Raw genomic sequence first — 25333 nt, forward strand, 5'->3', positions numbered from 1 at the left:
AATTAGAATACAAAAGAGTTTTACCTAATGTCAAGGGGCTGGCGGCAGTGCCGGGGGGTAGAGGACTGGCGGCCCTGCAGGGGGGGCTGAGCCCTCCCTGGCCCCTGTCTGGCTACGGGCCTGCTTCTACGCCATCGGGGAGTCTTGTTGCAATTGTTGGTTTGCGTTTGGTACATAATACCATTAATACATACATTACTAAATGTTACTACAATTATGTATTTATGCTATAATTATGTTTTTTTATTAAAATAAATTGTTTATCATGAGTCAATACATGGCACGTATTACATAAAGGCTGACTCCTGATACCCCATTCTTGACAGTCAATTTTTGTTCAGTTTTCTTACTTGCTATTGGTTTTAACATCTTTTAGTGGGTTTCTAAGTATGATGTTTAGCTAAAATGTAGTGTCCTCCTTTTACAAATGTGTAAATACGCGAATTGTCTTTATGACTTGATCTGGAAAGCCTGGAAGAGTCAGGAAATGTTATTATTATAAAATTGTAGGCACCCTGAACCTCCTAATCTTCTCTATAACCGCAAATTTCTCTATTCTCGGAGCATGCAATTATTGTCTAGTTCCCTTGCGGAAGTGCTGGACGTAACATCCACGGCGTATGAGATAATTAAACAGCGTTTAATGAAGCACTTTCTGGGAGTTTCTCGTTAATGCTTGCGAATCACAAAGGCACTCAAGATACACGACCAATACCCACGGAACTGCCGCATGCCTCTTGGTATTCCGACAGCGAAGTTATACGACCGGAAATTAATCTCGGATGTCCCCAATTTCGTCGTTTAGTAGCATCTTGGGTGGGCGTGTTGTATTTGACTGACGCGAATTCCTAGCCTCATTTAGGAAGAACCTTTGTCGATGCTGTTGTGTTTGAGATGTTTCCTGTCGACAACGAGCTTCCTTTGACTTTGATTCGAATCGACGTAACAATATGCAGATTAACCACGATATAAAAAAAACAATGGAAAACCGCCTGTGACCTTATTTTAAGGTACCATCCTGGTATTTATATCCTGGGCTGGACTGTGAACTCCAATAAGGAGGTGGAATTTCGTTTGTAGTAACATTTGATTGGAGAGTTTGTTTATATTACAAGACTCGTTCATTTGTGATTGTCAGGGAACAGAATTATATGTAGTAAAAATGTGCTAAATATATAGATACATATTTAGTTATTTTCAGCAAAATATGGAGTTACATATGTGCTTAAAATTGTAAAAATTTATCTTTTTAATAATAATTATAACATACTACACAAGCTACGTACATAAAATACAGTACGCTTACATTGACATTAACGTTTTAATTTTCTGTTTCAAAACAAATGAATAACAAAATTTTGTTGTGCTAAGTGTTCGAACGTAAATTTTATTCTGTCTCTTTTAAGATGGATTAATATTGACTTAAAAACTGCCTTCAATATCACAAGATATAATGGGAGTGTGTTTCAAATTTGTCAACTATTTGCAACAAATTTAGCTAACTCTTTTGGTCACACGGGGACGTATTGTGCGAATATGGAGTATATGTTGAGAAATGTTCTGAAATATGGAGAAATAATTAAAATTGGTAAAATATGAGCCAAAACCTAATATATGTTCAAATATGGAAAATAGAAACTGAATTTTTGGAGTCTACATGCCACGATGCGCAAAGTTAATACCAATTATGACTGATTTCAGCTTCATACCTAACTATGCATTCACATATAAATCCGTACCCTGGTGATAACATACAGCATATAAGCTTGAAAAAAGTGGTAAATAGGTGGAGAAACTGATAGATATTTTCCAACTATTACTTATGTCTAGCTATAAATTCCATGTCGAAAGTTGCATTTTAAATTTATAAATGATTTTTTTTACGGTAGAGAGAGAAATGAAAGACATCGAACAAGAAAAATGGCTGCCAACCAATGTATTTTCATTAATTTCAAACATTTTGGGAAAAAATCGAGAAAATCCCAACCAAAAACCTGTGGAAAGAAGGTTTTATTTAAAATAAGAAAGAAACCTTTTTTCCAGACAACTTCCAACTATCTAAAATGGATGATTTTTCTGTGACAAAATTTTCTGAAAAGTTGACAAAACGCATAGTTTACTACCGAAATCTAAGAGCCTACTCGAATGGTAGCACAATCGTTCTGGCACTGTCGCAAATGTAAAAAAGAAAGTTCTGAAGTCTCTCACCCCCTCCCCCCAGTCCCTCTGCTTTTTCTTCAATTCGAACAATGCTTGCAAGCAATGACTGCAATGCAGGTTTGAACGAAGTCGAGCGGTTTTGTGGCGATTTAAGTGTGAGAAACTGCATACTTTTCATTTGCAGCTCCTTCGTCAAAGAGCTGACGCACAGCAGACCAAAGTCTCCGCCTGTGGCCTTCAGCCAGACCTTGTTGCAACGAATAATAGTCATATGCGGTTGCAGTTCGAGAAACTTGAGGGGCATTTTTCTAGTTTTCGATACGACCTTAGAAGTCAATTCACCACATCGCAGGCCTGGAGACTGAAAGGTCTGTGCGCTGTATGGCTGTAGGAAGGGGAGAAACTTAACACTACGCTAAGGCTTATGGGAGTTTTTCTTTAATTGTTCTCTTTAAAATATCAAACTTACGATGGCGTAGAAAATCACATGAACGGGAGGAGGAGCGGTTTAAGATTTTGTTTGCATTGGGAAATGTCGAAACGTTCATTTTTTTTAGCCGTAACTTGAAATTGTTTATCCACAATGAATACATGGGATTCTGTAAATACTTTTTCATCATATTTTCTACAGATCGTATCTAGCTTAATCATTAACTTAAAAACCGCTTCCACTTGCAACATGGGGAGAAACTGATGTTCTCCTGTACAATGTTTTCTATTCAGTAGAACGCTATTGACTGCATCCTTCCTCAGTTTACTCTGTTTCGATCCCATGGAGTGCTGATTGGATGATATTAGCCCCAATCCAGTTCGATCGCTTCTAAACAGTAGTGTCTGTTTCTTGAATTGCGTCATCCTTGCAGATTTCAATCAGTAACTGACTCCATGTTGTCCTTGGTCGGGGAATATAACAAATTTTCTTTATTTTACCAGTTCTTTGTAGATACCCAAAATGTGAGGGTTTGTGGTAATGTTGTAACCAGACATTAACAGATAATTTATCGTGCATGCGGCAACCCTGAAATTGAGCCTAACTCTATATGCAACCCACCAACGCCTTGTGTAAGTTGGGTTGCCTAGTATAGGGTGATTCAAAAGTCCCGATCAATTTTCAAGAAAGAACAGATTTATTGATGGGGAAACAACACAAATCAATCTAATGCCTCCCTAGAATGTGGAATCAATGTAATTCAACGTGATCTCCCCCCATGTCTAGGTACCATTCCCACCGCTCTGCAGTTGATCGGAACACTCCTTGCAAAGTTTCTGGTGCAATGATGTCCGAAGCAGCTCGAATACGATTTTTCAATTCCGGGATGGCCCCATTATGGCTAACCTTTGATTTGATGCAGCCCATACGGATGCTTGGGCTACACCAATCTTTCTGCTGACTCTGCGTGTTGAGGCTCGAGGGCTACGTTCAACTGCGTCCTGTATCCTGTGTACATTTTCTGCCGATGTCGATGGTCTTCCTGAACGTCTTTCATCCAGTACAGATCCTGTTCTGAGAAATTTGTTCATCAAGATCCTGAATTTGTCCTGGACGGATCAGTTTTGTGAAATTTCCGCCGAAACATTGCCTGCACCTCAGCATAGGTTAACCCTTTCACCCGTCCACTCACTATGACCATTCTCTCTTCTTTAGTGAGCATGTTTTATATTACCTGTAAAAAAAAATAATCAACTTCAGTATCATGAAAATGAATCGGGACTTTTGAATCACCCTGTATAAAATGTCCTGAAACTTTTGGTGATAGCCGTACAAAAGCGACACACAGTAACCAAAACATATGCAACAGCTGACTGAAATGACATCTGGCGCCCCATCTTACCTTCCTTCTTCCCACAACGTGGACATAATCAAGTGCATAGCACAAGTCCATATGATGTAATTAAGTGTAAAGTTTATGAACCTGTGTTATCTGTGTGCTCGGTTGTAACTACGCACTTCTCTCAACCTTGGCGTTTTCCCTGCGAAGCAGAGGGCTGCTGACGTCACTTAAGTTGACAACAGGGCGAGTTCTATTTCAGGCGACGTCCATTTTTGCGCAAGGTAAACATAATGCAACGCGCGAGTATTACACGGTTATGCTAGGGTGTGTTTTCTTCGGTAAACTGTAAGAACTGTTGGTTTTAGTGAAACGCTCTCATGTTTGGTGTGACGAGACCTCGATTGGAACCTAATTTGCGTGATTTTCAAGGTCAATTTGGAAGATACTTGGAATGAGGTAGAGATATTCGTATCCTGAAAGTCTGACAACAGCTTGTCATGCCTTCTAGGGTTTAGATCTTTTTTTTACGTTTTGTGTGAAAGACCATGATGTTCCTTTCCCAAGTTACTAGATATTTACCCAGGCTCCTTTGGCAGAGAAAAATAAGACTCTAAGTAAGCTGTTCTGAACCTTCCTAGGTCTGAATTCGAACGAAATGCGTTAATTAAATCATCCATTAATTACAGTGCATTAGCCTGGTCAAAAATTTGCTAAAACTCCAGGTTTTTTTTAGAGGAAAGCAATTCCATCACCTCATCTCCTCCTCACCCCCAGTTGGGTGCCAATTCGCCTAAAAACACACCACACAACGTTTGGGATCAGAGCGAAATTTTCCTGCCTTGTCCCACGCGTTTTTACTTTTTCCCATAAGGATAACATGCCTACAATATAGGCATCTCCGCCGAATCTGCTCTATGACATTCAAAGGGTCTAATCACTTTAATTATTTTAAAGACTTGAGCTCAAAGGTATGCAGTATGCTCTTGATACACACAGCTATAGTTCCCCCTGGGCCTAACCTCTTTGCATCATAACAGATTATACCTAGTTAACTCATTTACATTTTGTGGGGCATGTTAAAGAACTTTTGACTCACCCTGTAATATAATACTATCTTGATGAGTATGATGTTAAGTAATTGCCTACCAATTGTTAAGCAAGGACTTACTATCGGATTAAAAATTATAGATACTCGAGTTTGGACCCCAATTAAAAGTTAACGAGTAGACCTACATAAAAACGATTTACATCAAAATTTAGCTTATTCAATTTTGCGTTAATCTATGCTAACCAAATTTTCTTTCCAATATGTATTCGATTTTTTATCGCTGTGAGAACAAATAAGGTGCCTTTTTTAAGTTTTGCAAACGATAGCTATCTTTGAAATTCTACAAATAAAAAACGGGTTGTTCTATCGTGATAAAATTTCAGTAGGGTACTGAAAGAAAGGTTTTAAACACAGGTATTGATTTTCAGGATTTCAAAATTTCTCAAAAAACCGTTACCAATTTTGCGAAACAACTTTTTCTTAGTATTGGGTAGTCGTACAAATACAATATTGGTCTTGTTTTGAAGCTCTGGACACCTGTTTTTAAAATCCATTATCATTGTTAATTCATATTGCGAAACAGATTTTATACAGGATTTTTATTCAGCAGAGTAAAGCTGTACGTGGCAACATGGCACACAGCGATGTCCATTGAACCGTGGAAACTGCGGCTGGCGCTGAGATTCAGATTAATACCATGCAAGCGGTATTGTAGGGCAGAGTTTTGGATATGAAATTCCATCACACGTAAATTAACCGGTTAAAAAAGTTTATTTTTCTTCAGAAAGATTAAAACTGCAAGACAAACCCAACACATTAAAAGTAAAAATAAACTAAAAACTTCCTCAAAGACAGTGGAAGAGGCCAAGCTCTTCGTAAAAAGCTAAAAGTATTTGGTAATACACTTTCGTCATCTCCCAAGACGAAAAATCTGCCCCAGGAAAGCAAAATCTGCACATTCAATAAGAATATGCCGAGTACTTAAAGAACGACATTACAAACACGACGCATTGGAGGGTCCAGGCCTCGCAGCAAGTGGCCATGGTTGAGACGGCTGTGTCCAATACGCATCCGAGTGATAAGAACTTCTCGACTGGAGGGACGGGACGACGAACGCCATGCTCTAAAGTTGAGCTTAATAGCGTGAAGGTTGTTCCCGTTACTGCACCCCATTCTCCCTGCCAAGTGTCGAGAAGGCAACAAGCGAAACACATTCTGCAGGTCGCTAGCTGGCAGGAGGTGGACGAGAACGTCGCCTGAATTTACAAGTAGATCTGTATGAGAGCATCAGTAACATTATAGTTATTCATATGTTTATGGTACTTGAATCTTATTTCTTCAAATTGGGTAACTGCGTGTGAGGTACGTTTTCAAAATGAATAACTGCAGAATAATTAGTTTCCAAAATGGGTAACTGCAGGTGAGATAAATTTTCAATTTCAGTAACCGGAGATGAGAGACATCTTGAAATTGAAAACTGTAGGTAAGCTACTTTAACAAGTGCCTGCAACAGATTTACTTCATAATGGATAACTATTTCTTGGACAGTTTCTAAAACGTATAACGTCAGATGTTATTTTCATAATTGTTTTACCTCTCAAAATGAGATAATAACAGATAAACGTTTCAGACAAATGACTGACAGAAACTCGTTTATTTCTTTAACATATGGTTACCTTGCAAAATTCCAACCATATTTGGTGAAAATATCACTCGAACGGCAACACTGAGTGGCCTTGAGACGTCGAATAACACGCTCGAGATTTCTGTTCAACTCTTCACTCTGAAGGGAATAATGTTTCTGGGTCGATTCTCTCCGTTCGTCCTGCTTGCCCTGTGGTCGAATGACGGGGTATCAGATTCATGCCTGTGATTGGATTCGCTTCACGTTCTGTGGTTGCAGCAACGTAGAGGGATATCGAGGCAAGGGCATCCATCATCCTCGGCACCAATAAACCTCGTAATATTAATTTATCTTCTGTGACCTTCTTCCATGTACTGTGGACGCTGTGTATCTTTAGCTAAAGGTAAAAAGTAAAGTTACCCCTTGTACACTATAACATGCCTTGAAGACACTTGGCGAAGGTGGAAGTACGGCCATACATATTTACAACTCTAGGTCATTTGTGGAGGTGATGTGATCAGCACCACGTTCCGGCCGCCTATACTCTCAGGAGTAGGCTGAGTTGACCGAAGAGTCGCTCCATGACGAAAATTTTCCATAAATAATTGCACAAAAAATTATTTCCACACCTAAATCCAAGTGATTAACTTTTTGAGGCAGCCTGTAGTTAGTTTGATTATATAATATAATTGAAGTTTCTAATTTTGTGAATGGGTAAACATCTGTTTGTCTTAATATATTGCAAAAACGAACTTGTAAGTTTGTGTAAAGCATAATAATAATAATTGTAATACGTAGTAATATCAGAATGTGAGCGGTAAAATCTTGAACAAAGGTTTTTTCGGCATGCTGTGAAAACAGAGGGTACTATCGCGTCGATGAGCTTCCAGTGGTATAGTTGGATATAAACATTCGAAGTTTATTTTGGAACAAAACTTATATATGCAGGATTATTCATACATGAGATAAGAACTATGTATATTATAGCGTTTCACTGCTACTGTAGAAGTTAATCCAGTATTTCTAAATAGATATTCTTGTTACCATAATAGAACTTTGATTAACTGTGATTCTAGGGATAATCAGTTCGTAACGATTATGAACATAATACATACACAGAATAACAATACACTTCCACTAACTACCAGGTGACATCCAACGTCTGCTCTCCAGGGATCGGGGAGGAAACTAGATTTTCAGCCAACACAAAAAATATATTGTGAAGGCCAGAGCCATCAGGCCTGAGAGATCGGAGCGTGCAATGAAAATTTCAACGCATATACCACGAAAATTACAAAGTGCTGGACGTATTTTTTCCGTAATGCCTTAATGCGTAAAGCCTTTTACCATCCGTGGAGTTCTTTTGTGGTATATTTTCGCAACAGTGTAATTTTTTCACGTTCCCTTGTGCGAACTTGGAAAATTTGCATAATGTACTACAATAGGTTTTTGAACTCCCTGTTAACGCTTCAAATATTTCACCTGGTGAGACTGCGTCGCATTTTACATCATTTTAATGATCGCTGGTGCAACCTCATCTTGAATGTGAAATTAAAGATTTCCTATTTTCATGCTTTGATATTTTTATTTTGCCTATTGTATTTGTATTCCTGTTTATTACAAAGTACATACAAAAATGCAAGTGAAAATTTAAAATATTGGTATATTTCCGTAATGAATACACCATAGCTTTCGGGATAAAGAAATACAAACGGATTTCCAAACAATAGAAAGTAGCACGACGATTGGCGTCCTTACGCATTTCCTCGCAAAGGAGGAGTTGCTTTGAGATCTTGCACACCAGGTTGACACTTGTCAATCGGAGACAGAATAAGCCTCATACGACGTCAAACCGTTCTCTGAGAATGGCCAAGACAGATCCATTTTCTTACTTTATACTCTCAGATCTGGTAAAATACGTCTGTTTGCGTGTTCTGGTAAACAACAAAGCGAGGATATTACTAAAATAAGATAAGTCTCTGTCTCCAACCCAGACCATCGTTTAGAAATCGAGACGAGCGAGACTTGTTCTCGTCTTCCTCGAGATTTCAATAAAATTGATTGTAAATAATAAGAAAATTATTGTCTGAATCGACATTGGTTTAATTGGTTATTTCCAGACAGTGCGAAGGATTTCCCTTCGAGACCGGGGACTTTTACGCAAAACGAGACCGATACCGGGGACTTTTACGCAAAACAAGACCGAGATTATGGACTTCACCCAAAACTAGACCGAGACAGCATTCGCAACTCGAGAGTAGACGAGACACTGGGTCAACCCTCGCATCCCTGTAATATCCCGACACGAAATTTGTGTGTAATAAAGAGTGAGGTAATGGTGAATGCTTAAGGGAGATGCATATTTTGGGATACTTGCTAACAACTAAAATGCTTCGAATTTAACTTAGACCAAGAAAACCTATTTACCATTTCTAAACAACAGTTTTGTAACCTTGAAGATGGTATAAAAAAGCCAAAATATAAACCCTGTCATGGAATCAAATACAAACCTAGCAGTTCACACAATTCAAACACAGTTTATATATCGCAATATATTTACTTCATCGTTAATGTCAATCAATAAATATGCTATGCAATTTTGTATATTTTAATAGAGAAATAGAGGAAGAACTTTTATTTAACTGTTTGCCATTACCCCAAAACTAGACATTTACTTTATCCAGCTTGACGGAAGTTACAACCCTGCGTATTCTGCATTCTTGTTTGCATTGAAACTCTTCTCTGACTTCCTACTTTTTAATTCATTTGGAAAAGTACCCATTTCACCCACTTTTCCTATATTTCACACAAAATCTACTGCACTACACATGACAAGTAAATATGTAACGATCTAAACACGACCAACATTAACCTAAGTATACACAAGAAATCGACAGGAATGTCAGTCAAACAATATGCGGAAAATATATTTTCACAAACGAAACTGGTCATTTTTTAAATAGGCTCCAAATTTCGCCCACTGCGTAGTTTACATAGATGTAAGTAGTAGTTACAAGTAATGAAACAAAATAATAGACAATACATAATAATTAAAAATGCATGACACCGTAAACATTTAGTTTTAACTGCAAGATAAAACTGGAAAGACAAAACCTAGGCCTCACTGTGAGCTGAAAACACGTGAATTCTAGAATGAAATTAAAGCAAATGACACTAACCTCCTTCCGACACGCATCTTCTCCAGAGCATTCCCTGACATTCGCTACGAGACTCGACGGCAAGCCGCCCGGCGTCAGCGCTTGTCTTTACCGATGAACGGGGTCCGCGACATTCGCTACAGTCTGTTTTCTTCGCTCTCCCTGCTTTCGCTCTCTTTCCCCTTCTGTTGACGTTGCAGACTGACGCCAGTATAATCCTCCCTCGGAAGTTGTGTTGTGTTGTGTCGTGTCCGTGTGTTGAAGATTGTGGCTTAATATGGCACCACAAAAGTTTACATTACAACAAAGGATTTATCTTATCGAGTGTTACTTCGGAAAGAGGAATTGTGGAGACGTGCGACGACGTTTTGTAACAAAATTTCCTGGTGTTCCCGTTCCACATAGGACCACTATATTAAACCTCGTAAAAAATACAGTTCTGAATAAAAGTGGAAAGAAAAACCCACGTGTACTTACTGAGCAAAGCCTCGATGAGATATGACAAAGGTTAGAACAGTCTCTTCGGAAATCTATCCGCCACCTCTCACAAGAAACGGGTGTTTCAAACCAATGCATTTAGAGCCGCTAAGATTCTTAAATCTAAAAAATAAAGTACACAAATACAATCCGCACACCATCCGTGAGTTAAAAAAGAGTATTGTACGAAAAATCGGGAGAATTACATACAGTCGACGAACTTGCACGTGTAAATGCCAATTTCCTTCGGAGATTCCAGGAATGTGTTGCAACAGAGGGACATCATTTTCAACACCTTCTGTAATCAAGGTTAGTACACATAATGAAAACTGTAATTTTAATAGCCGACTCTACGGACTGTCGCGGACCCCGTTCACCGGGAAAGACAAGCGCTGACGCCGGGCCGCTTGCCGCCGAGTCTCGTAGCGAATGTCAGGGAATGCTCTATACTTAAAACAAACAAACACACAAAAAAATGTTTCACCCCTGAACAACTTCTACAGTAATGGCGATACAAATGAAGTATATCCAATAGTATACGGAAGATAGCATAATCAATCAAGCCTTCTTGAAACTTGACGAAAGCTTCATACTTGTGTTGGCGAATTCCCCGCGTTCACCATTACCCCACTCTCCCCTACAATTTCTTGCCTATTGTTCGTTTGCCTCTGTACAGTGTATGACAAGGTGGTCTAAAGCGAGTAGATGGGTAAGGTGCTCGCCTCGTATGAAGCAGTGAGCACGTAACTCGCAAATGCTTCATGTGTGTCTTTCAATGGTTATCAGTAGAGACCGGATGTTTAGGCACTAAAAACATATAAAATAGGCAGGCAAATAAGCACTTATAACTTTCAAAATAGGCAGTAAAATAGGCATTAAAATACAAATAGGCAATAAAAAAGGCAATGCAATTTAACTCAAAATAATGAAGATAGACATACAAAAAGAAATAGGTGTTTAAAAAATATAGAAACATACCTGTACATTCTTTATAGTTGCTTAAAATAAACCAGGAGCTCATCATTAGAGACAGGAGTCCAATATTGTACTTAATAAATCACTGCAAACAGGAGTCACGTCAGCCCATAATTTTCCATTTTATAATGGCTACACACAATAGTCTGACAAAAGAAATTGTTGGCTACTTCCAACCAGTACGCAAATTATTTAAATATGCACTTTATCACTGCACACAGGGTTATTTCAGTTAAAAAATGTACACTATATATTCCACACAGCAGTTCGAACTAAGAAACTGTTTAAATGCATTTCAAGTTTGTACTGTACAGTTTGGCAGTCTCTGAATAAGAAGCACTAATTGCGGTTGCACATCACAAGGTATTTCTTCAGGTGATCAACCAACAAGTTATGTCTGCGATCGGACAACACATTTTTTAGAATTGAAAAAGATCTTTCAACCTTCACAGATATTGATTGATTGATTGATTGATTTAGTTTATTTTACTTCGCGTTTTGTGCCTCTTGGCTAATTTGCGAAGATGGGGATGAGTGATGAAATGGATGAATGGACATTCACAAACAACCAAGCCCGACCAGGATTCGAACCCGGGACCCTTGGCGTCGCAGCGCCTTCACAGATATTACCGGAGCATACTTAAAGCACGCGAGATCATGTGGATCTAACTCAGTTTGTATGTTTTCACCTTTCAGAACTTGCTGAATTGTCCTTAATTTATCCAAGTCCTTATTAGCTGCAATAACTCGCTAACTGTTATTTTTAAATTTCTTGTAAGCATCGGGAACTAATCCTGGGAACAGGAAATTGTATGCACCGAGTTCAGTCATGTCCCAATTTTAAAGAAAATGCCTAAAATAGGTAATATCTGGCATTTATGAAATAATATAGGCAATATCGTATGAAATAGGCAAAATAGGCAAAATTAAATTGCCTTTAAATGAAGCCAATCCCTCCCCCCTGGCCTTCGCAACATTCGTTTTCATCATATCTCTAACAGGAAAGAATAGGCATTTTGCCTAACATCCGGTCTCTAGTTATCAGCATCAAGTTCCCAATTTTTCCCTTGCTTCTGCTTTGGATTTATGAAATTTGCTCGCCCTTTACGTTTTTGCAAATCAAGCGACCCCTTTGTGCAGATTAGTGCTTTGTACAGTTCTAGATTACTAAGAAAATTTCCATAGAGGAATTGCCGGGACTCGAACGCAGAACCTTAGGTAACAAAATCACAAGTCGAGAACTCGACGAGCTCGGAGTTCAGGGCTTCATGAAATAAAGCGAATAAGTTTGTTACACCACGCACAATATAATAGAAAAAGTTGCCGAAGTGAACTGCTGTGGAAAATTGTCCATCTCAGAGTTTCCGCTAAATGGTTTATTCTTAAATCTTATGCAATGTGCCGATTTGTTGCGTAATGTGGGTTGCATAACTTTTTTCTGTAATTATTGGCTTATTCGAATATGAAGTTAACTTTTGTGTTCATATTGAGCATCTCGGGAGTAAACCTTGCCAACCCACGTAAGTATAGAGTCGATTAATAGGAATTTAAGATCTGCATAAGAGTTGCTCAGATGAATATGCTGCCGGTCTCCGTGGCGGAGTGGTTAGCACAGCGCGCTACGACGCCCGGGCTCAAATCCGGGCCTGGACATTGGTGTTCTTTGCGAGTGTCATTCATCAATTTCCTCGTATCATAACTCATCCTCATCTTCACGATTAGCCAAAAGTGGAAGAAATGCAAAGTAAAATAAGCCAAAGCAATCAATAAGATGAATATCTATATTTCTGACCATTAGCAGCTACGTAGGGAATTTAGTTTCACTGTGGTGAAGCAACGGGGTGTAGTACAGCAACCGGATTCAATATAAGCTCAATATCGAACAGAGTACACTGTATTGTATTAAATCTAAACTGAAACATTTTTTTTGCCATTCGTATGATAATTATATATAAAAGGAAAGGATTGATAATCATTGAAAATGAGGAGAGGAAATTTAGTAATATAAAAGATGTCATTATTGGCAGACAGCTAGCAATCAGCCCAGCCAGAAAATAATAATGGAATGCTTATGTCAGTTATTGCCGAGTTGGATTTACTGAGGAGGATTTACTGAGGAGGATTTACTGATGAGTATAAGCAGGAAGTGTATAACCGATTGTTGTAGCACTTATCGGCGAGAGTTGGCTTCTATATAAAGGACTTCACTCCCCTCTTAAATAATAGACTGAGTCCCAAAGACAATGGAAAATAAGTTTTGTTGCGACAGTCCGCGAAAGAGAGTTACAGCGTCTGGTCTTTGTGGTTATGTCCGCGCGCGCATTTCTGGAAAAACGCGAAAAGTTTGTAGTCGTTCGAGCTGTTGACATTTTTTAGATGTCTTCACAGCGAAACACAAAAGGGCATGGATAGTTCGAGCCCAAAAGAGAACACGAATGGTGAACTCGTAGTTTGAAAGACGAAAAGACTTGTAGTGTGATGAATCGGCGAGAGGTGGCTTCTACCGCAACTTTTTAAGGATACAGACAGGAGGAAGGAAGTGGAAGGGCTAACCAGAAGTTGAAGAATATAAGTGCTCAGTGATTTTGATAGTGAGTCTTCTTTAAGTGTTGAGAGCTCTGAATATATGGCCTTTTTAGCGTCGATCATTACTCTGTGCAAAGTTAAAAGTACAGCGCTGAACTATACAACCGTGAGTAATATTTTTCAATGTGTTACATTAGCTTCTATTTTGTGTTAGTTTTTAAGTATGGTTACAATTTTGAATCTTCACCGATACAATCGGGGCACTCTCTGTAAATTCCTGTATTTGAACCTTTCAATATAAATCAGGTGAAGGAGACTTACCAAGGACCTCCTCTATAATTGTTTAATGTTAATTAGAACTTTAGAAACAAAAGTTTCTAAAAGGTTATTTTCTTTTCTGCTTTATACAGCAAATCAGGTTTTGTAAAAAGCTGAAAATCCTATTTAGCTTGAACGAAACCAGTAAGCTCATTCTTAAGCTAAATACAACTTTTAATGTTATAAGTGTGCGAGTAGGAAGGATGACACGTGAATAACTCGTGATTGTTATGTGGAAAGAGGGGAGAATACTGGGCGAAAAGAGTGAAGGGTGTCAATCGGGAGTCGTTGGTGAAGCAGGAATGGGTGTTTATCTCCGCTGTTCCGAGGACATTCAGGTCTATCACTGAGACTGGTAAGAATCCTTGCTTTCATATCCTAATATGTGCCGGGTCCAACCATGACGATGTAAAACGCATTTGAGTGTGCGAGTTCTTTAAAGTTCTTTAAAAGTTGTGTTTTCACTTCTCGCAGCTGAGGTTATGGAGGGTTATCATTATTTATAATTAGTGTATAAATCGGATCTTGCGCTATGTCCAACGTGGATACGGGCAGCGCGGTGCGTGCGGTACGATGCGAGCGCCGCACCGCAGATATGTGCGTGAACGCCGGGAGTGTCCAACGTTACTGCGTGCAATTGTGATGAGCAGTTGCGACGAACATGGCTTCCAGTTCGGTGCTTTTGGCCGTTGTTCATGCAAGGTACAGATTTTTAATGATCGATGTGGGTGCATATGACAAAGAAAGTCATGCAGGAGTATTTTCTAACTCAGCACTTTATCAAAATGGTTTCTTATCGTTACCAAAAGATTTGCAGCTGTCCAACTTCCATCAAAAAGACCCATTTATGTTTGTAGGAGACGAAGCATTTCCATTACGAACATATCTTATGAGACCATATTCTAAAAGAAGAGTTCAAATAATGTAGCCGCCTCATATTTCAATTATCGTTTATCGCGTGCTCGAATGACAGTGGAGTGTGCTTTCGGCATAAGTTCTGCGAAATTTAGGATCCTATTGAAACCAATTGAAACTAGTGTACAGCATGCTGTTCATATTGTTAAAGCAATTCGCATTCTGCATAATGTTATAATTGACATAGAAAAAGGCTCTCTTGTAAACGTCTTGGACGAAAATGTGATGGACAGGAACCTACAGCTCTCGAAGGCAAATAACCGCGCTTCGAGAGCAACAGAAAATGTACGAACCGTATTCTGTGATTACTTCTCAGTGAATACAATTTGATGTTTTTGTTCATCCAGTCACGACTTTCAAATACTTAAAACGTGAAAACTGTTACGGAATCCCACTCCTTATCGACAATTAAACGATCTTTGTAACGAGGGTTTCTTTTATCCCACAACACATTTCTTTTTTGCACTTCTGCAATAAGCCCTTCCATCTTTCTCGGCGACTGGCCACCGGACGGCAAATGCGATACAAAACAAACCTGTTTGAAAATCAAACGTTGCGTGCGTTGCGAGCGGACGAATCGCACGCGTCACGTGCCTACGTAGGACGGGCTCATTGCTGACTACAGGTTTGATCGGATACAACTGCCGCGTTGCTCGCATCGCACCGCACGCACCGCGCTGCCCGTATCCACGTTGGACATAGCGTACGCACCCCCAGGAAGTCGATCCCCGTAGCGAGAGTATGTTTCCCAAGCAGACAGGCGGCCTTTTACAGGTAACTGAGGGTACGATACGCATTGGTTTATTTCGTATCGTAATCGGAGTATTAGCTAAATGTTTTTTTTTACTTCAGCAATCCTTCTCTAGTAATTTCTGTGGAATTTACATGTGTCGCTTGATTTCGATCCTTGCCTATAACAGTGTCATGGAAGGATCAATGGAAAATATTATTTCGTAGAGCTATCAGCTTATTAAATTGCTTATTAATAGGGCGAATCATGTCGAAGATATCGCAACGTTAAAAATGTATCGATTGTTTATTTCCGATTGTTTGACCCGCATAGACAATTGGATGGCATAATCGAAAAATACCATATTCTCAGCTCTGCTTGAACTTTGACCTACACCAACGAAGCCGTTTTCAAAATTGTTCTCCGTCACGTGAAAATTCTCAACTTAAATAAATACCAAAACACATGCTTTAAACTTCGCAGATTATACGGTGTAGTCCCGATTAGCCTTTCTGGGCATAAAGCGGACTTAAAAACTCAAATGTTATTTTCCTTTCTCTTTGCAGTCCCAGCAGAAACTCCTCCAGCTGTGGTTCCACGAGTGTTGCAGGGTCTTCCAGGACAGGCTGGTGAACGACGAGGACAGGACGTGGTTCGACGGACTCCTCAGGAGCAAGATGCGGTCAGACTTCCGCACGGACCCCGCCTGGGTTATCGGAGACGAGGGCGTCCTGTTCGGAGACTTTATGGGGGGTGTCACGGACGTCAGGGTGTACCAGATCATCACCAACACCGTGAAGGTATGTTACCTTTACGTCTGTGTTGTACACACATTTCGTAACCCTTAAGTTTCACCAATCCAGATATACAGGAGAGTTATCCCGGTTGCCTATATTTAAGGATCTCTATCTTGCATCGTCATATCTTCACTGGTAATGAGGATGAAATACATTACAGTAAGCACTGGTATCTATGACTCTTGACAGTGGGTGATAATTTTGTTAGATTAGTTAATCAATTAACTGAACGTTAACATGTTTTCTTTAAATATACATATATGTACTGTGTATACATTCATACATTTTTGTTGATATCGTGATTGTTCCGGTTCTCCAGTACAATTTCTAATGTTGATACTGTAGTGATGTTAGTTAATTAATTACTAAAACGTTAACATAAACATAACTAGCAAACATTGACAGCTACTTTTGGTAAGAAATACATTCTGATGACTTCAAGGAGGAATGTGTTTTTAGTGGTTGCTACGCTTATAATTAACGTTGCTGGTTATGAAACATTAAGTACAGAGAATTACGTCATCAGCCAACAAATAGTTGGCCATCGTTGAGGAAGTTTTGGTGCGAACGAAAGGAGAAACAAGTTGAACAAACAAAGAGTCGTTGTTAGAATCCAATCTGTTGTCAGGATCAACTCAAACTTTTGCTGGAGTGTTGGAAATACCTGAAATTCTTTGACGTAAAGGCTTTGTGTCGCGGAGCTGGAGGTGTGTCTCACGAGTAAATTATTTGCGTGCAACGATACCTCGTTAATACTTGATCAAGTCACAAGTACACTTCTAAGCTTGCTACATTAGCGAAGTTAATGTAGTGTATCGATTTCTTTCCGTTTGAAAATTCCATCGGCTTTGCAGTTTATCAAAGGTCAAGGTTAGAATTATAGTGTCACTCTCTTAAATGTTCTTGACAACCTTGTGGAAAACCTCTCCAGTCCGTTATATTTGGGCGCACACAGGTGATGTACTACGCAGTAGGTTGCCAACCCTCCCGGAAATGAAATCAACTCTCCCGGTCTCCCGGACAAACTTTGTTATCTCCCGGAATTACGAGAGTTAGTATTATTATACAGATGTTGTTGTTATTTTCTTTTGGTATTTATTTGGTATTCATTTCATCTCTCAACGACGATTGGTGCTGGTTTGAGTCGCCTTATGGGCATTGGTGTTCTTTGGGTTCGTTTCTCTATCTCATTATACAGGGTGTCCATAAATTATCTTTACAACTTTAGACTTGAATAACTTGAAAACTATACTAGATAATGACAAACGGTTTTCAACATGTGACAAGAAACTCAAAAAGTTTTTTTTATTATTGTTCAGGTGACGCAGATATGACGAAAAATGTGGACGCCACAGGAAAAAGCTCAGTGTGTAGCCTGGTTTATAGAGACGAAGTCCGATACCCAAGTGCAACGAAACTTTCGGGCTTCGCATACGTCATTCATGGAAACGGGTAGTGTTCTCCATAAACAAGGGGCGAGTCGGCCATCTGCGTCAGACGCCAACGTGGACAGAGTGCGGCAGGCGTTTGCAAGGAGTCCGACAAAATCAGTGTGTACGGCGGCCAGAGAGTTGCAAAGCCACGAGCAACAGTGCAGAAAGGTTACAGACCTACAGGACTTGAAGACACGCATTCCCAATGCATTTGAACATGTCACCGTGGAGATGCTGGTGCGTACATGGAGAGAAATTGACTACAGGCTGGACGTTATCCGTGCCACTAGGGGTGCACACATTGACGTGTATGAATGAGGAAACAAAACTTTACGAGTTTTCTTGTCACATGTTGAAAACTGTTTGTCATTATCTAATATAGTTTTCATGTTATGAAAGTCTAAAGTTGTAAAGATAATTTATGGACACCCTGTATTTCTTCCCATGGTTGCGATTATCCTAAAATGATAGAAAAGGAGATTTAACAAGTAAAATATAAAAATCAAATGAGAAGCCAGACAAAGTCAAGTGACATACAACATTTTGTTAATATTATGGGGTTTTCTACAACTTCTAATATTTTGATGAGTTTGCAAGTAAAATAAAACATGTGATGCGATATCCAATATTATTTTGAAGATCGTGAAAACAATGAGTCCTTGTTTAAGTAAATAGAATGGGCGAAACACATTGTTGCGCTGAAGCTTCTACACAAGAGCTGCAGAAAACTAAAATAAAGGCGTTGTTGCGTCAAAGTCTCGATACTTCTTTATTTTCCTCCACGCACTTTTGCTTCATTACAGGGATTTAGTTCTTAGCATGTTGCAGGGGTTTAAGTGCGTTTCAAATGGTAATTTCTGAATTCAGTTTGTAGTACAAATAAATTTATGGTATGTCATTTTGAAGAATTACGGCTTCAGAAGAGTTTACCAGTATGTTGATTTTGTTTTGTTTACTTACAAATTGTGGTTGATGAAGTTGATTCAATTTTGTATTCACAGTAGCAAGACCACAAGCAGATAATACCTTATACAGTAACCTCCCCGATTTACGAAAGTAATGCGTTCCGTAAACGTTTACGTAAGTTGAATTTTACGTAAGTCGAGTTTGTAAATTGCTTAAGTGTAACTTAGTAAGAAACTACAATATTTATTATTATATATATATATATATATATATATATGTATATTATTTACACAGTATTATTTTATAAATGAAACATCATGCAGCAGTATTTACTCTGATATAAACTATAAAAGTATGAAAAATATATAAAATGATATAAGAACAAACTGAAATTACACTTTTCCAAAACAAAATGTCTTGTGACAGCTACGTACAGTTATTACGTAACTGCGAATTTACGTAAGTCGGGGGTTACTATATTCAGAAATGAGTCTTCCAGAAGGTTTTTATGTAAAGAGTTTGGAGGCTGTTGAGAAATATCTCAGAATTTTATTCCATAAAATCCACTTCTCGCCGTAGAGTTAGGCAACGCACGTAACGCCTTGCAAGGAAGCAGTTATTTCGAGATCTAAATGTCCCATTCTTATTGCCCGTGACTGTACAAGCTGCGTAGCCACAGCAGCAACGAGTATATATTCTATATGCTTCTTCAACTTTACTTTCAGCTCGCTCACGTTCTTGAAGAGTTCCTGGACGACTACAACCACTCCTCCACCGCCCCGATGAGGTTGGTCCTCTTCTACGACGCGCTGAGCCACGTGTGTCGCATCGCTCGCATTCTCAGGCAGCCGCTGGGGAACGCCCTGTTGCTCGGAATGGGCGGCTCCGGTAAGTCCTCTTTCTTCCCTATCATCCAGTAATAATTATACAATGAAGACTAAAATTGGTAAACGCTGTAAGTGCCACAATAATTCAAACACCGTTTTCCACGTTAAACTGTGCAATGTGCCATGCTTTATAATGTGGTAAACGTGAAATGTGGCTGGTAGCCCTCTAAGTAGTTCAAAGGGAGTGTAAAGAGGTCACTAGTGTGCACGTTCTTCTGGGCTGATGTGCGGAACGATGCGATTTTCCAACACTTTCGCTTTTGGCACTTACAACATTTACCACTTTTAGTCCTCAAAATACACAGCTTATACAGAGTATAGAAGTAAGAATTCGGCCTCTTTTTACCACTTATCTAGCACGAGACTGGCTTCCATTGATGCTTAGCGTTCCTCGTACCATAGAATAGTAACCTAACCTAACCTAACCTTACTATTCTGTGCTCGTACTGCTACTTCCGTCATTTTAGCGCAGCTCCGAATCGAACAACGGTCTCACACGTTGTCATTTGCTGAATGGACTGGACCCTCCGCTGTGCCGTACTTGGCAACGTTGTTTTATGTGTTCGGAACATTCACAGATAATATCTTTATCCTTTAAGTAGTCTCCCAGATGGTGCAGTGGTACCGTCGTCGCCTTGTAATCAAGTGGTCCCGGGTTCGATACCCGGTGGAGGCATCGGATGTACCGATTTTAATTACCACTGACAGGGTTTTAGCCAACGTATTTAACCTTTTGAGAAGAGCAGGCCTCTTCCATTGTTTCTCTTTTTTTAACTATCCTTTCCTTTTTTAAACGTGTTGTGTTTGTCTTATGCAGGTCCCTTCACAACTTGATTTTTTAACCTTTCTCAAGGGCCCTTTACACCCACTTTTTAAATTTACGGGAAGGGTTTTGGATCAGGGGATATTTCCACGTAAATACTGAAGGTTGCAACATGGCGATACGTACCAACGTATCTAATCAATCAATGAGACTGGCTTCCGTAAAAACTAAAAAAAGTTAAATTGTGCTACTTGACGAGTGAAACTCACAAGGACTACTAAAGAAATGCGTATAGTCAAGACTTTGGCAACATGGTGGAGCTTGTAGTTTTCTCTGAATAATGGTAGTCGGTGAAAAAGAATATTGCCATAACTTAATATATAAGCTTGTATGAAGTAACAATTCAAAACATGCAGTTAAATGTGCGCTAAATCTTTTGAGTCCATTGATGATATGGACACATGTTTTGAGGAAACTAAACAATTTTCAAAGGTAATGTTATCCCCTGTACATTGCATAGTAAAGGCACGTGAAGGCTGTGGAGGTAGGAGTCCGCACAATTTAGATCGTAGCCTTGATGGAAGTAATGTGATCAACCACGCTCTGGCTCTTTTCAACTCCGTATGACAGTTACCAAATGGGCCACCGCGACTTGCGTGTCTGTGTGGTGTGATACGGTTCGAGTCTCTGATTACCGTAGATTTCCCTCACACAGTAACTACACAAAGAGAGGAGGGAGGTGTGATTATATTTGCAGCAAATCTTGATGTTGATGGTGTCGTACCCAAGGGGTAAACCCTTTTCGAAGACACCAAAATGTCAGCCGCTATTCGACTTGGTACACCCTGTACTGGATTGTTGAAGACTAAAGAGGCTATGTCGACTGGACTAACAGTCACTATAATCTTTTTTGAAGGATTTGTTTTCTGTGCTCATATATGGATTGTTTCTTCATCCATTTCACCTTATCACCATCAATCCTAATCTTCGCGATTAGACAAAAGTGGTAGAAAAGCGACGTAAAATAAGACAAATCAATCAAAACCTATGCAGCGATGATGTATATCACCACCCTCGGTTCCTTCGAGAAAACCAAACTCCCGTGAGGAAACGAGGCTGATGTGACCGCGCAGTGGAGCATGCTATAGATAGTCCTATGCGTCTCGGGAATGTTCATTGAAAAATACAGATGTTACAATTAAAACCAGCATGTTTCAAAGAAACCAGATGAAGTTATATATTAACATGAGTTTTATTGCACGTAACCAAATTGAAAAAGATAATAAGGTTAACAAAATCTTTTGGAACCATTCTATCGTTCCATTAATTCATCTAAGTTAAATTAAAGACACATACCAAATACCAATTAGTCTTAACGAACTCTACCTTACATGAATAACGCGAGTGTACGTGCAGTGTATCAGATCGGCGTGCTACCCAGAACTCGAGTGCTTCAGCCTTCCTGGTAGCTCTTGAACACTCGAGCTCGTCTTGTGCAGCACCAATCAGATCACGCCTGACGTCACTTCTTATATTTAACCCTAGAGTTCGTTAGTGTACACAACATCTTGAAAGACCCGTTTACATAACAAAGTGGTCTTATGTAGTTATATCCTCTATTGGCTCAGTGTTCATTTAACAAAAATAAATAATCAACAGAACGTTTTGTTCATGATCATAATGTACAGCATTACCGTAACTAACTCACTCTCTAGCCTTCTTCTGCAGCAATACAAGCTTTGCACCTGTATGATCCGTCCCTATCCTGGACAACATGAATCCAATCTTTTCCATTCTTATCGATTTCCTTTAGGTCCATCTCAACGTAACATTACATTACTTAACATTAGAGTAACTGAAGTTTATTTTCGAGGCGTCCAAGTTCGTTGATCGTTTCGTTCAATGAGAAGTTGCAGTGACCAATAAGAATTTCCTAGGCGGTCGATTTTAAGTAACCTACTCTTTACTTGCGCCTATGCTTTAAGGTACAACACGGATTCTTTAAGAAAGAAACTTGTAGCCGTCAAGTCATATCCCTCCTTTTCACATACTGTGCATGTAGATACGAGGGCGATCAGGTTGCTCCAACCCTAACATAGAAGGAATGACGTTATGATTGATTTTTATTTCGTTATTGTTTAGTGATGCTTTGTATGCTTTTATTCCGAATTGCAAGTCTGAGTAGCGTACAGTTTTCTTTTTACAGGGGTTTAACTGAGTGAAGTTGTGTCAATGTGCCAGAATGGAGAAAACTGAGGTGAGAGCGGCGATCAAATATTTTGTGAAGAAGTGGACGGTATCCAAAATTCATGAGAGCTTGGTGGATACACTAGGGGACCCTGCTCCTTCATACAGTATGGTGAAGAGATGGTGTCGTGAGTTTTATTGTGGGAGAGAGTCCTGTGAGGATGAACATCCAGGTGGAACACCAAAAACTGTCATGACGACCGAAAACATTAGCAAAGTCCACGATATCGTTCTGAAGGATCGTCATGTCACTGTCCGTTATGTTGCTGTGCAAATGAAAAAAAATGCTGCAAGATGGGTCCCTCGAAACCTCACCCCAGATCAGAAGCGCACCCTAGTGCTCATCAGTCAAGAACGTCTTGGCAACTTTCGTGCTGTTATAGACGATTTCCTTGCCCAATTTGTAACTATGGATGAAACATGGGTCCATCACTTCGACCCAGAAACAAAATCGCAAAGCATGGAGTGGAAACACCCACATTCTCCACCAACGAAGAAGTTCAACGTGTAAACGTCAGCCAAGAAGGTGATGGCCTCAATTACTGGGACTGCAAGGGTGTCCTTCTTGTGGACTATCTACAAAGGGGCCAAACCATCACTGGCACATACTACAGTGACCTAATCAAGAAATTACGTGATTCCATCAAGAAAAAGAGGCGTGGGATGTTGACCCGTGGTGTGCTCCTTCACGAGGACAATGCACCTGTCCACACCTCACGCATTGCGAGGGCCGCTATCGCAGATGCATCGTTCGAATTGCTGCCCCACCCACCCTATTCCTCAGATTTGGCCCCCAGTGATTTCCATTTGTTGAAATATTTGAAGAATGACATTCGTGGGCAAAAATTTTCTGATGATTCTGAGATGACAAGGGCTGTGGACTCATGGTTGGAGGACCAGTCGGAAGAATGTTTTTTGCAAGGTATTCAGGCGTTGGAGCACCGATGGGAAAAGTGCATTGGAGTTGCAGGGGAGTATGTTGAAAAATAAAAAAAATTGATACCCTACTACCGCTATTTCTATGTTAGGGTCAGAGCAACCTGCTCGCCCCTCGTAGGAAGCAATGGCAAAGACTACAGTGTGTCCAAAAATAGTTTGTACACTCTTTGAATGTTAATAACAGGGAAACTATTAAAGCTAACTTGACTGGACTTTTCTTCTTTGAAGCTTTAATGTCTATATTGATTGTTTGTGTGAGAGCTTGTGTAAACATTCTGTTGTTTTTAGTTCCATCACAGCCCACCAGGCGGTAGGTATTTTTGCACCAAAACTCGCAGAGGTGAGTAATTTTTCTTTTGAGCAATGTAAGAAATGTCAAATAACAACAGAGGTTTCCCAATTTAAGACCGTTAGATTTCTACCTCTGGGAAAGTGAAGAACGATATATACCCCACCAAGCCATGGTCACTGGATGACAGGAAACATGCAATTGACATTACCTGTGCTTCCCTTCCTGTAGAAACCATATCTGTTGATTTGACGATCTGTTCTGTAACATTGCAGACAACGAACAACTATAACTTTAAGGTATGTTACACGTAAACAGTTCATACTTGCTGTTATTAGTGTTCCTATGTTTAATGTTCAAAGAATATAAACATTATTTTGGGATACTTTGTACTTGCCTTGTAGTACACCACTGGAGCAAGACACTGAACGCTGTCGACAAGAAAGCGGAAATTGTCGGCTGAAAGCTTCCACGCCGAAAGGTAATTTCCGTCTCCTTAGCACCTCGGTCTTCAGCCCTTCTCCCTCGTGTATTCCACCTAATACTACGCAGTTTCTTAAGCAGGTGTTTCTTAAGCGATGGCAAATGAGAACTAAGTGCCTAGCGCGCTGGGAATATCCCCTGGAAGAGTCCGTTTTCACCGACGCTGCTTCACTGATAACGTTACTTTCGTCCAAGACTGAGTTTTAAATATATTTTGACTGGCTGGTTACCCGGCGTTGCCCTGGTATTTATTTATCTCAATCTTGTATTAAACAGGAAAATAATGAATTCTAACTATAGTGTAAAATGTAACTAATTTTAAATGTGATCGTGAATGTCACCAATTAGCTTAGCGACTACGAAAACTATGGATTCGACACTAATCTAGGTCATTTGTGACATTTTATTTTTCACCCCCTCTTACCCCCACGCCGATAGGTGATGGACTTGAAGTTGAACCGTATTGGTAGTATCACTAAAACTATGCATTTCATTCGCAACACAGCCTGAATGTTAGACAACCCGAGAAACACTATCGTTGTGCGGATTGCACTCAGTCACGGATGTCTGTTTGTGCGGATTTAATATCGGTGGTTCTCGATTATTTTTACATGTCACCCCTTCCCACCCCATCCCTAGGGGTGTCTTACCTCAAAATATTATTCCCAGATTGCAAGTGATACATGTACCAAGTTTGGTTGTAATTGCTCCAGGCGTTCGAGAGTTATGGCGGAACAAACATATATAAATACACACACACACACACCCACACACACACCTACATCCATCTTTATATACAACATAGAAGATAGATTACGCACACTGGCTGACAAAGCGTTAGCTCTGATTAATGAAACTGGAATATCTCTACATTTACATGCTACTT

General features: G+C 39.6%; 1 protein-coding gene across 1 annotated transcript in view; it reads left to right on the forward strand.

Annotated features, from left to right (window-relative positions):
• The window catches only part of LOC145994472 (dynein axonemal heavy chain 1-like), a 1132367-nt gene that overhangs the window by 758894 nt on the left and 348140 nt on the right, over positions 1 to 25333 (forward strand). The window contains exons 39-40 of the mRNA XM_083130607.1: positions 16270 to 16503; positions 19565 to 19727. Coding sequence (XP_082986733.1) covers positions 16270 to 16503; positions 19565 to 19727 — 397 coding nt within the window. The remainder of the gene's footprint in view (positions 1 to 16269; positions 16504 to 19564; positions 19728 to 25333) is intronic.

The sequence above is a fragment of the Lepisma saccharinum genome, chromosome 10 (genome assembly GCF_977018435.1).
Source record: "Lepisma saccharinum chromosome 10, izLepSacc3.1, whole genome shotgun sequence".
NCBI lineage: Eukaryota > Metazoa > Arthropoda > Insecta > Zygentoma > Lepismatidae > Lepisma > Lepisma saccharinum.